The sequence below is a fragment of the Brassica napus genome, chromosome C6 (genome assembly GCF_020379485.1).
Source record: "Brassica napus cultivar Da-Ae chromosome C6, Da-Ae, whole genome shotgun sequence".
Classification (NCBI taxonomy): Eukaryota; Viridiplantae; Streptophyta; class Magnoliopsida; order Brassicales; family Brassicaceae; genus Brassica; species Brassica napus.
The window spans coordinates 8,461,342-8,475,307 of NC_063449.1; the positions used below are offsets into that span (position 1 = coordinate 8,461,342).

The window sequence follows — 13,966 nt, forward strand, 5'->3', positions numbered from 1 at the left end:
GTTTTTTTTTTTCCGTCAAGATGTTTTTAATATTAAAGGAAGCGGGCCAAACCCAGTACAAATTACATGTTAAAGCCCAAAAACCAACCGAGCTAAAACTCGTTACTCAATTCGACCAATTACCCACGTCCCAACTTGAGAAAACCCTAGACTCATCACGGACTTGATTGCGGCCGCCTCGCAGATCGGACATTTCGATGCGTGGACACGTGTTGCCATCCTCGACGTCGAGGAGACACGTGTCGCGAGGTCACCGCGTCACCACCGCTTCTCGTCATCGCCGGAGATCCAACCTTCGGATCGCCCGACCAAACCGTAACTCCATAGCTCTGTCACTCACCGCAAACATCTTTGGGGCTCTAATACCGGAGAGAATCGATCGCCGTGGCGAGATCTCATCCACCACTGTTCACGGCAAACACCCAGGAGAAAGCATCGCATGCATCATCACCCTTTCCGCCGGAGAGGTTCACTCTCCTCCGACGAGGACACAAGCAACCGAACCAAGACTAAAACGCAGGAAAAAAACAAGCGAGATAAACTAAACTCTAAAAGACTAAGGGTCGAAAGCCGGCGAGGCAAGGCTGTGTAAGCCTTCACCCCCCCCCCCCCCCCCCCCCCCCCCCCCGGAGACTAGAGCCGACGACGGCGGAACTGAAAAAGCTTCCCCGCGACGGAGCCAAAAGACCGGCAGCGACGGATCTGTGAGAGCCTCCGTCTCCCGGAGATAGAACTCGAACTACTAATGTCTTGACCGCGCCATCCTTCCCGCAACCGCGTCGTGACTCCGGGAATAGAACCTCGCCGGTTGGAGGCTGACCAGAGCTCAGACAGGCGGAAGCCGGTTGGAGGCTGACCAGAGCTCAGACAGGCGGAAGCCGGAGGAGACGAGGAGAAGACAAGGGCCTGTTGATTTTATCTGAAAGAAAACGGCCTCCGGCGACGGCACCGACCGACCGCCAGACCCCACTCTTCACTACCAAACTCTCTCTTTTTCTCTTGTTGTTGCGAAAAGATTATAGTTAGTACCGCAGTAACTGATTATTTTATTTAATAGTTTTTACAGTTATTTACAATAACCTTAATTTTTTTTTTGTTTATGTATATAAAAATTTTCATTTATTACTATTATTTAAGAAGTGAATTTACTTATTTGTCATGTCTCCATCATTTTGGGTTAAGTTATTAAAAAAAAATTAATTTGACTAATTAAAGTGTTAATATCTTTAATAAATAAATTATATAATTCATTATTTAACTGATTACAAACTAATATTATAAAAAATATCCCAAAAATAAGTGGAAAACAGTTTTGAAAAAAAAGAAAGATAATTCCATGTATTTATTTTGTGTTTATCTACATCTTTATTTCTTATTTATTTACTTTTATAATTAGTATTATATATACACATATCATAATTAGATTTATCATTATACTAAAATATTAAAAATAATTTTATACAAAAAATGAATTATATTTGTTTGTAAACGTAATATGTCATGGCATATTTTTTTAAATTATTAAATTATTTTAGTATTAAAATACTAAAAAGAAGTATATAAACAATAACAATAAATTTGATTTATATTTGTTTTTAACGTGATTTTTTGTGATATTTTCATTTTTATTTTTATCATTCAGTTGCTAGAATAACTTGTATTTGTTATTTAAGTTGAAAATTTAATATTTATTTGTTTTTATTTTTACTAAAAAAAAATTTGTTATCATTCAAGAATAAGTTTCAAAAGAGAATATTTTCAAAATATTATTATATTATTTAAAATTAACTTTATTTACTTTTAATTTTTCAAGAGTTTCAAAGAATTTTAACTTTGTTTAAATTAAAATTTCCTTAAAATACAATTATGTAAAGAAAAATGTGATTTTATTATTTTTATAAAAACTTTATTTTCTTAAATGATTTGTCTTAGTTATAATTATTAAAGTTTGAAAGTTAAAAGACCATTTGAAAATAACAAATTATGATTTACAATAAAGAAATATTATTTTATAGGAAAATAACAATCTCTATTTTAAAGTAAAAAACTATGGATTGACTATAACTTATTGTTTTCTATTATAGTATTTAGAGATAAAAATAACAATAGATAGGAAATGTTTTTATATTATTTTATACATTACATATTAATGTTTTGTTTATCAACATATTTGGTCTATTTGAGTGTTTATTCATTTATTGTGGGAAATATTTCACAATATAATTACACATATATCAATATTTTTATTTACTTCGACTAATATAATATGTAAAGCTGAGTTTGGTTTAACATTCTTGCACTTTTGATTTATTTTGAGATTTTGTAGGTTATGCTAATTACTAAAATTTGGTTTAATAACATCATTTTATATTAACAATTATATATTTGTTTATTTAATTATATCATTTTTTATAAATTAATATAATAAAAATTTGTTCAAGATAACAACATATTTTGAAATACAAGATATTAATATTGTTATCCAAAAATAATGTTTTAAATCAATCAAAATTAAGAAATTAAGAAATTAAGAGTTTGAAATATAATAATATAAATTCAATGTTTTGTTAAATTTTTTTTATCTTTAAACTAATAGTATATTTATTAATAGATATTTATTAAATAATTATGTCCGCATGTGCGGGCAGAACTTTTAGTTTGTGGTAATAGTAGTAGGTGACGCTTCTGTTTGCAAATCATATATTACATCAATAACTTTTTTTTTAATAAAAAATGTAGTTATTTTAAATTTATTTTCAATATTTGTTCTACTTTGACTTGATAGTAAGTCAACTAATTTTTTTTAAAAAAAATTGTGATTGGTTAAATTTAGCACGGAAAACATGAATTATATTTCCATTTTATATGTTTTTCTTGAATTCGATGCCTTTTTATACATTTTCTAAAAATTATGTTTTAGACTATGCGAAAGTTGAACACCTTATTTATTATAACAAAAATTACTTTAGATTAGATAGACATCATCAAACTTGATCGTTACTATTAAATACTCTCTCCGTTTTAAAATAGATTATGTTTTACGGAGTTTTTGATATTTCAAAATAGATGTTGTTTTCATATTTCAAGGTATCTTTTAACTTTATCAAAAATTGTGTAACCAATCATATTTTGTAATATGTTTTGTGATTGGTTGAATAATTTTTAATTTATATTTTAATGATACTTTTTGGATAAAAAACAAGTTTCTTAATAGTTGTGCCCCAACCTAAAACTTTATGTATTTTGAAACAGAGGGAGTATATAATATATATATATATATATATATATATATATATTAATCTTTATATGTTATTATATTTGAATATCAGGTAGACCATATTATCCGAATAACTCATTAAAAATTTAATATTTTTTTGATAACCAAGAAGTTTTGGACCAAAGTCCATAATCTCCTTAGGTCGAGGCCCAGACCATGTAATATAATTCTCCAAAGGAGAGTAGACCACTCTCAACGTAATCGAACACGTGACCTCCATGTCCCTACATACTCATTAGAATTTTTAATATAAATGAAGTTGACTTATTTTCAGAATTTGATTTTATATTTATTATATATATATTTTTATTATATATAAAAAGTACTATAAATTACTAATATAAAATAAATAATTGTATCTGCATTTAAGTATATTTTCATTTTGTTCAAAATAAATTACTTCTAAAAATAAAATATTAAAATATGTTTTACAATAAGTTAGGATTAAAGAGCGTTTAGTCATCCAATTTTCTCACTTAAATATACAATTTTAAATCATATTTAAATACATTAATATAACTAAATTTATAATATATTACCTGATTTTTAGGTTTAAGATAGAGATAACAAATGACCTTTCATATTCTTTTCATGTCTTCATATATATATATATATATAAATTATGTAAATAATATATTTTATTTTACATTTATTTACTACCAATGTGTATATATATTTTAACTAAATATTAAATAATGTGACAAAACAGAGTTTTTTTAAATAATTTTTTTAGTCTTAAAGGTATGAAAATATAAAAAGATCATTATAACCAAATTTATTGATTTCTTTATTTGTTATAAAATTATGTTGAAAAAGCTGTTTATAATTCTAAAATTTACCATTGATTTGGGTTTAGTCTTGTGGCTAGTCGTGCGTGTTTTTTACTACAAACGTATCAGAATAGAGTAGCCTGGTCTTTGTCTTTTTCTATAGTACTCCATTTCATATCAATTTCTTGTGATCCAAGCAACTTGCACATTACAAAGGCTAATACTTTTTGAGGAAGACCATCTGCCCCTATGTCAAGTACATTACTATCTTAACAGTCAATTATTACAAACAAGATAGCTCCACAATCACACACATCAAACACTTTCAATTTATCTCGCTATAGGTGAAAAATCAGAAAAAGAGGATGGGCTAAACTCAGTAGAATTCTTTGTGTACATCTCTTGGCTACCATTTTTCCTTTCAACTTCAAAAGCCAGACACTCGTTTAGCTCCATAACCACGTGTGGCATCGTTGGTCTACGGTTCGAAGACGGGTTTACGCAGGCTAGAGCCAACTCTATAACCTTCCAAACACCATTTGCATCATAGTCATCCATAAGTTTGGGGTCAATAATACTCCTGATGTCCCCATTTGTAAGTTTGAACCCAACCCAATCTGAAAGGTGAGGCTTCACTCGGGTTTTATCAATCACAGGCTGGTTTGTAACCATCTCTAACAGGACTACACCGAAGCTGTAAACATCACTCTTCTCGCTTAGCCAGTTTGTTCTGTAGTACCTGACATTGTATCAAAGAGAGAGAGGGAATGATTACAAATTCACAATTATTCATTAACAAAACTGACAGATTCACTCACTCAGGGTCTAGGTAACCAGGTGTTCCTGCAACGACCGTCATGACATGAGATTCGCCATCTATTGGGAAAGATCTGGACAGCCCAAAGTCTGCTAGTTTCGCTTGAAACCGCTCATTCAACAAGATATTAGTCGTTTTCACATCTCTATGAACCATAGGAGGTCTACATCCATTGTGCAGATACTCCAATCCTGTTACAAATTGTTATCGTTCATGCCAGTCTTGCTTTAGACAACAATGAAATAAACAAAATCAAGAATTTTTTTTTCACCTTGTGCTGCCTCTACAGCTATTTGCATTCTCGTTTCCCAGCTTAAGACATTGCCACTGCGTTTTCCTGTATTGGTTTTTGAATGTTTCAAGTATTTTAATTGAGAGATTAAAATGGACTGCACCCAAATTAAAGTCACGTAGTTGTTGGGGGTGGATTTACATCCTCCCTCAAGGCCCATTATACAATGTACTAGGCCTATTTGGCTAGAAAACCCTAAACATATCTTTCTATAAATTAGGAGCTCCTCCTTATGAGAAAGGACCTCTATTCTCCCATTTTGACATGAAACACTTCATACAAAGAGCTTATTGATTCTTAGATTTATTTACACTTGTAATCATACATGTAATATAATCTTTAATCAATAAATTCCTTTCGATGTTCTTTCTCCATTTGATTTCTATGTTGATTTCTCTTTAGCCTCAAGAATCTAAGAAATCTATTTCTTAAATTCTTCATTGTATGATTCCGACAAACACATCATTTTCGGTTCAAACAGTTGGCGCTAGAAGGAGGGGCTAAAGAGAACTATTTTCGAAGCATTTTGAATTTGGGAAAATCCTAGATCTAACTCCATCTCAAGATAAAGGATGAAGCTTTCTCATAAAAGCTTTGTTTTTGTTGGGAGAGAGACTTACATCAAGCACTTGGTCGACGATTTGAGCGAAGTGTTGAAAATTATGAAAGATAAGTTTCACAATCTCATCTTATTATTAAATTTCGATACATAGTCATGGCATAATACTATACATACGCTTAATCTATGAAAGGAGTGGAAATAATAAAAAAAAAATATTATTTTTGACTTTAGTAGATGTGAGGATCGGCCACGACTCTTGAAGAAGGAATCAGACATGGACGACGCCTATCTCGCCGTCACCGCTTCCCCACCTCCGTCGAGCTCCATCCCAATGTCGCCGACAACAGGCCAGACTGGACAGGAACAACGATTGTCTTTGATTCCAGATATATTACGACCAAGGTCAAGACTTGATCTCGACATCAGAAGATTCGATCTCGGCCACTCCTCGTTGGACGGTTCATGCCGGCGCGGAAACCTCTACCAAAGGCAAGCTAGGTTTTGCGAGGGTTTTGGTAGAGAGTGTTCATGCCTGTCGAAGTGTCTTAGCCACCGCTCCCAACGGCGGAGACGGAGGTCGGAGATTTGATCCTGGCGGCGTTAGAAAGAAAACTCTCTCAGAGCGTAATCTCAGCAGCGCTGTGGATTTGATCTCTGGAAAGTTTAAAACTTTATCTCGTCACAAGCTTCTTCTCGCCACGACTCGCTTTGCGAAAGTGAATAAGCTTCCGAGAAGGAGATGAATGTTGAGTTCAAGCTCCATTAATGGAAGTAACCAGCTCTGCCTTTCTCTGTCGATTTCGAACTCTACTCCTCGTTACCACAACATCTTGTGCTCATCAAGAGGCCTCAAAGAGAGAGACGCCGCGAGAGTTGTTGATGTTCTGATCTGCACACGTCCTGTTCGACGGGTTGATTCAAAGAGCTTACCGGACGCGATATGGAGAAATCAGATAAGAACCTCTCGCTGCAACGACTCCAACCTGAGACCAAGTTCATGGTATGAACGCACCTCGACATCACTACTAGACGAGCTCCCACATGAGTATTTGTCGACAGCCATGAACTTTCAAAGAAGTCTCCGGCCATGTCTCAGTCCACTGAACGCAATGTGACAAGTCACATGTTCTCGACATGTCGTTACTTGTTACTCGACACCTCGTTCTCGACAAAAGCTTGTCTCCACTTCTCATGACAAGCACCACACCGAGAACTTCAAGCTTGCCGTCCGTTGCAAGATGAACCTGTTCTTCGTTTCCTTTGCTCTGCTATGTGATGATGGTAACCTTGTCTTGCTGAAAGACAAGGATGAGATTGTTTGGGAAAGCCTGCTGATACTTGCTTCCGAACGGAATGTTGAAAGCTTTCGAGATGCTTATAGCTGCTGAACCGGTTAACAAGAAACCCAAGTTTCATCATCTTACCAAGAAGAGACAAAGCGAGAGAGAGGGTTGAGAGGAGCTGATCAACACAGCGGATAGGAAGCTTTCTCATGAGGCCTTGCTGTTAACGTTACCAAAGAACCTCCAAAGATCGAGACCTTCTTGGAAAGCCTCTCAGATTAGTTGGTCAAACTTGTTCTTTTTCCAACTTCAGAGCTGATTGCTTCTCTGTCAAGCAAGACTCTCTAAACGAGCTTGCCGGTGGCAGTCTCAAGGATACTGCAACAAGCATCAAGCTTTTACCTCTGCATCACAAAAGCTCCTCTGACAGACTGACGCAAAGCTTCCCGTGTATACAATAAAGAGACATGGCGTAATCTTCCCACAAACAGTTCGGGATCAATGTGGAAGTGTCATCGTACTTTCATCAAGCTCTTGCTTCCTCGTCAAGAGAGCTCTCACGACAAGCTTACCACAACCGGTACGAGCTTCTCGTCAAACTTCTCATGAGATATCATCATGGCCCTTCTCGTCAGAATGGAAAGGACACACAGCCTCTTATGCTCCATCAGCGCACGGCTCCATGGACTCGTATCTCTTATGCTTGGTAACTAAGCTTATCAACCTCAACCGCTTATCAGCTTCAACCGCACGAGTCGAGATAAGGGTTTACTCACATGTCTCTCCCGCACGATAAAGATAAGTTCTTTTGTCATCACATGCTTTTCTTTTAAATCACACATGTGTCAAAATAGATATTATAGCTTTGGTTAATTATTAAACAACTCTAAGCTGCTCACTCATAAGTGTATAATTGCTTTGCTGTTGGTGGACTATTATTATATCATCATATGCATTTGAGAGCACTAAGCAAAAACAATTTTGATAGCTTGCATAACAACAGTTGGTTATTTCTTTTGGTTTATATTGGTCTAATCATGATCATGCTTTTGTGAACCAGAGCCAAAGAGAAAAACAGAGCCAACAAACGGTTGCCACCACCATATGTCCTCATGCTTCGAAAGATGGCTCTCAGCTACGAGCTTATCGGAAGCAGCACAAGCCGGCGCTTTCTCACGTCATCATAGTCTGACGAACACACAAGTCAACAACTTGCTCGGCACACACGATCTCAACACGAGACTTCGGCTTTGAGCCAAAGACAAGCGGCTGCCACCATCATGTCCTCATGCTTCGGAGGACGGCTCAGCTACGAGCTTGTCGGAAGCAGCACAAGCGGAACAAGCCAGAAGTTTCTCGTCACCACAGTCTGACGAACATACAAGCCAACAACTTGCTCGGTACACACGATCTCAACACGAGACTTCGGGTCGGCAATAGTTCGGTAAACTTGTATTTTAGGCACGAGGTTAAATTGAACTTGCTTGTTATTAGGCACGAGTTTGCATTCGACTCGCTTATTGTTAGACACGAGTTTACAAAAACTCGTCTTTGGCTAGGCATGAGTTTACAGAAGCTCTCCTTTCACTAGGCACGAGCTCTCAGTAAACTCGCCTCTGTCTTAGCATGAGTCAAGTAAACTCGTCTTTCGCTAAGCACGAGTTTAAAGCAAACTCGCTTCTTACTAAGCACAAGTTCGAAATAAACTCGCCTAAATCGTCATAGGCATGAATGTGTCTAGTTCATTGTCTAATAAACCCTATTCGTAAACTTCGCAGAGATCGATTCCATCTCTTTCAACGAACTTGGGGGGACTTGCTGTTGGGGGTGGATTTACATCCTCCCTCAAGGCCCATTAGACAATGTACTAGGCCCATTTGGCTAGAAAACCCTAGACATATCTTTCTATAAATTAGGAGCTCCTCCTTATGAGAAAGGACCTCTCTTCTCCCATTTTGACCTGAAACACTTCATACAAAGAGCTTATTGATTCTTAGATTTATTTACACTTGTAATCATACATGTAATATAATCTTTAATCAATAAATTCCTTTTGATGTTCTTTCTCCATTTGATTTCTATGTTGATTTCTATTTAGCCTCAAGAATCTAAGAAATCTATTTCTTAAATTCTTCATTGTATGATTCCGACAAACACACCATTTTCGGTTCAAACAGTAGTGAAAGTGTTACCTAACATATTCTCCCTTAGGTCTCCATTTGCCATATATTCATAGATCAGTGCTAATTTATCTCCATCGTCACAGTATCCAACAAGTCCAACCAAATGTCTATGGTGAACTCTTAAAAGAAGCTCCACCTTGTAAAGATAACAAAATGATTAGAGAAACTTAATGCCTTTTAAAAGAGTAATAATACACCTATGTCTTGTTAAAGTACCTCGGCTTTGAATTCTTTGTAACCTTGAGCTGATGAATGAGAGAGCATCTTCACAGCTACTTCAGTGTCATCCAAGTTTCCATGATACACTGTTCCAAAGCCTCCTTTGCCAAGAACTCTCGCAAAGTTATTAGTCATCTTCAGTACCTCTGAATATGTGAACTTGCGTTCCTTTGTTATGATTGATGGGTTGGGTGATCTTGTCTCAGTATTAGCAGTACCAGTAGTGACTGATACTGGTCCTGAAGCTGATGAACCACAAAAGAACTGAGTAATATCTTTCCATTTTTAGTGAAATTATGTCTCAATCTGGTGATCATACAAACCTTCAGGATGTTTCTGTTTTCTTCTTGTGAGCACAAAGATGATAGCCACTATAACTATCAGAGAAAACCCTCCAGCCACTGACGCAGCAATAGCAACAATTGGAACATCTTTACTCTTGCTTTTTGTGGTCCGATTCTGATTTCCATCCAAACTGTTTTCATTAAAGGTGATGAGAAACCAATACAAAAGGGATCATAAGCTATGAAAGACTAAAAAACAATATTAGAAACTGTTGCAGAAGAGAATTAATCTTACATTAATTTTAGAGAATTTCTATCTATCCTTTTCTGAAGAGAGTCTGGAATCACTGAGCCATTAATCTCAGGGTTTCCGCTTAAGTTTCTGAAAATGACAAGACAGAATCTATCAGAATAGCACACAAAGAGAAGAGCTAGAAAGAACCAAGATAAACATAGTCATTTTTAGAAACTTACATGAGTGTCAACAAACTCATATCAGCGAAAAAAGCTGGAATCTCTCCTGATAAACCATTGTTTGATAAATCTCTGCATGGTGAAGATTAAAAGAAAAGAGTTTTGAAGAGTTAATAGTCTTTTCTCCCATAGCAATAAACCATATTGAATACTTTAAGTTTTACTGTGTTTGACAAGCTAAGATGCTTACAGTTCTCTCAACTGTGTTAGCTTTGATATATCAGATGTTATGGTACCAGTCAAATTGCTTCCAGTCAAGTTCCTAATCAAGATTCCAAAAGTTAGAACTTGTGAAAACCGCGAAAACTGAAAGAACCTTGAGGTGGACAAGAAACATCATACAAGGATATGATCCGCGGTGGCTCGGAGTCTGGATAGCTGCAGTCTAAACCTTCCCACCTATATGACTGAGGAACACAAGGATCTCCTTGCCAGCTAGGTCTTTTGTTTAGTTCATAAGTTACTTTGATGTTCATCATAGCAAGAACTTATATCCATCATCACATTTCAAGAACTCATCTTAGAAACCAGACAAATTTTCAAAAAACACATAAAGAAATGAGTTTAGAGAACATGCTTAACTTACCTTCATCTTGGTTTGTCTCAAGCAGTGAAAGGTCCAAGACTTTATAAATCTCAAGGGCATTAATAAGAGGAGGAAGAGTTGAGTTACTGGTCATGGAAAAAGTGAAATTGAATTTCCCATCAGGAGAACTCACAGCTCTTGGATTGAATATAGTTGTTATGCTGAAATTTGGAGGCCTAAAATAGTCAAACCATCTTTTGCCACCATTATAAGTAATGTTGAACTCTCTTGTCTCATTAGCTTTAAGATTCTGGATCTCAGCGAAATGCATGTATATATATGACTGTGCAGTGACCTCGTCCAGGGTCCAATCTATAGTCAGAGGCTGGCTCTCATCTACAGGTATAGCAGCAGTTCTTGCCACAACTTGTGGCACATTGTAGAAGTTGCTTGTATCAACCGCAACATCAGTTCTTATTACAGAATTGTTTTTATCTATGTATGGAACCCATGTTCGGTCTTTGATATCCTCATCATACCTAGATAGAGCCAAAGAGTCTCCATTTTTGTTAATTTCAACAAAAAAGAATAAAGCAAAAACAAAACAAAAAATAAATGAAAAGACAAATGTCAAACCCTTTTCATTACCTAACGAACGTTGGCGTGGGTGAAAAGAAAACTCTTGAGACAGCGACCAAAGATCCACTTTGCGTGACATAAGTTTCATTGTTCAATGGACGAAGTTCCAGTGATGAAATAAACGGTTTTGTGTCTCCTGTCTTGACAAGACAAACTTGAAGACGATCTTGTGTTAAGACATGGATCATCTCGTGGATTGAACCATTTGTAACTCCTAGGGTCGTAACAGTAGTCCATCTGTTAGGACCGATGTGAAGATCGAAGATTGGAAGTTGATTCAGATTATCATAGTTCCCATAGATAAATGTTCCTCTGATCAGGTACTTGCGGTTGGCCGTGAGGTTGAACTTGTAGCAGTTTCTTTGACCATGAGGGAAGCTTCTCAAAGACCAAGTCTGTTGCTGAAACAGCGTCCTGTACGCGTCATTGATCTTCTTGGCCTCTCCAGTTTCGATGTAATTAAAATCTGATTTGTATGATATATTCGTTGACTTCTCCACATAGTTCGTCTCCGTAGGTACCAAACCACAGTCTAAGCTGATGAACCCTGTTAATGATCAAAAGAAACAAAGGGTTTCTCAATCTGCATAGGAAATAAAAACATCAAGATTCAATGAAAAAAACTTAGAAAACAAAAGAAGAGTGAAGAACCTGTTTGATCTTGAGCTTGAACCAATTCAAGAATGTCAAAAGCTATGATCAAGAAAGGTAAAAACCAAAAAAGAAACTTCATTCTTGTTTTGGGGTTGTGTGTTCTGTTTCAAATGAGGTTGTTCATTGTTCTTGATGGGCAAAAGATTGTGATAACAATAGTGTTGGTCAATTAAGATGGCCAAGTCTTCAACATTAGATTATTCAGGTGATTGTAACCTTACCCTTGCTTGTCTACATATTCTATCTGTCTTGTGGAAACATTCAACATTATTGGTAATGGTGGCAGAAATATATATATAATCCAGAAAAATATTTGTGAAATTCAAACGAAAGTAAATAAAGAAACAGAGAAACAAGTGAAAGAGAGTTTCAAGTTGAAAAAATAAATATATAAAGGTGGTGGATATTAAAAAAGGGAACCAGTCAACTTAGGTATTTCTGTCTTGTAACCTCACCGCTGCGTATATTCCCTGAAAATTACAACGCGTTGACTTTAAGTATATATCTAGTTTAGGTGTGTATGTAATCTCCGCGTTGATTTTGAGTTTGTTTTGGTGAGCAATTTTACGATGATCTCTTGAACAAATCAATGAAAAGACTGATAAAAAATTTTTAACCTTAATTCATTTTTAGATGTTTGTCTGAGAATTTTTTTTACTATTATTAACAAGGAACCAAAATTAAGTAGTTTAGTGGTCAATTCATATTTTGGTCCGGCTTTCCATCCAGTTTTCTTGGTTTTTTGCTATTACGGTGTATAAAAAATTAACTACAAGGTTAAATTAATATAATGATCCGAATGGTAACGAGCCGCACCACACTTAGTTTACATTAACCAAAACATTTACATTTGTTATTATTAATACTGCAACACAGTTGATCCGGGTCGCGCCGGTGTGGTGATTGAGCCAAGCTAGATTTGTAAAATTTGAATTAGTTTGTTTTAGTCGAATCAAGTCTGTAATCAACATTTGAATCCCCGTTTATGGGTCGTTAATGGAGATAAATATTATTATTTTTTAAAACACAGTTGATCCGCGTGTTACCATACATACCTTATACTTATTAGTTTGGTTCGGATATCATTGATTTTCGTTTTAGTTTGTTTTATATTAAAACCATAACTATATTTATCTCTTATAATATTTTGTGAATTTTTGTTTATACTATTAGAAATTCAATTTACTAAACCATACAAAATATTTTCAGTATTCTAGTTTTAAAGATAATATTTTCTATTTTATTTAACTATTAAGATGAAAATAATAACTTAAATAAAAGTGAAAGTAATTAAAATAGTAATAGTTTCTCTATAGATATAATAAGAAAAAGTTAGTAGTATTATAGTATTATAAAATAATTAATATTTATATAAGAAAATAAAAATTATATTATATTTGATTTGATGAAACAGACAAAAAAACAACTTTTGACATAAAAATAAAAAATAAATTATTAGAATAAAAGTTTTAAATATCAAAATCATATTAATAAAATAAATTATTGGAAAATTATCTTAAATATATCATTCTAAGTTTTTGTCACAAAAGAGCTCACAAGATCAAGATGATCAAAATGTTTCATTAAATAGGAAAAGACCCTTATACCCTAGATTTATAAATACAAATAAACAAATAATAAAATAAATAAATAAATAAATAATTTATTGTTCCAAATTATATGTTTTCAAATTTGAACATTTTTATTAAACAAATATTTAGAAAATAAAATATTTCAAAAGTTTTTAATTTTTTCAAATTTTCTTTTTGATATTCTAAAATGCATTTTGAAACTATTTTCAAAACTTTTATTTTAAAATTTTTAATGTTTATTTTTTATTTTTAAAAATTGTAAACATCACTTCCAAAATCCAACGCTTTAACTCTAAACTCTAAGTCTAGATTAGTTAACCCTATGTAAGTGTATATTTACCTCTTTAGTGAAATATTTTGGTCATTTTGATCCTTGTACGCTATATTTGTAGCA

At 34.5% G+C, this 13,966-nt stretch overlaps 1 protein-coding gene across 1 annotated transcript; it reads right to left on the reverse strand.

The window, feature by feature from the left end:
* Positions 1-4,176: 4,176 nt before the first annotated feature.
* Positions 4,177-13,966, reverse strand: LOC106402972 (probable LRR receptor-like protein kinase At1g51890). Its single transcript, XM_013843795.3, has 13 exons — positions 11,978-13,966; positions 11,336-11,873; positions 10,748-11,226; positions 10,504-10,648; positions 10,352-10,423; positions 10,162-10,233; positions 9,983-10,069; positions 9,727-9,878; positions 9,401-9,648; positions 9,194-9,320; positions 5,136-5,201; positions 4,866-5,055; positions 4,177-4,786 (listed from the first exon to the last, which is right to left on the reverse strand). Exons 1-13 carry the CDS (start codon positions 12,057-12,059, stop codon positions 4,378-4,380), a joined length of 2,667 nt encoding a protein of 888 aa, XP_013699249.2. The 5' UTR covers positions 12,060-13,966; the 3' UTR covers positions 4,177-4,377.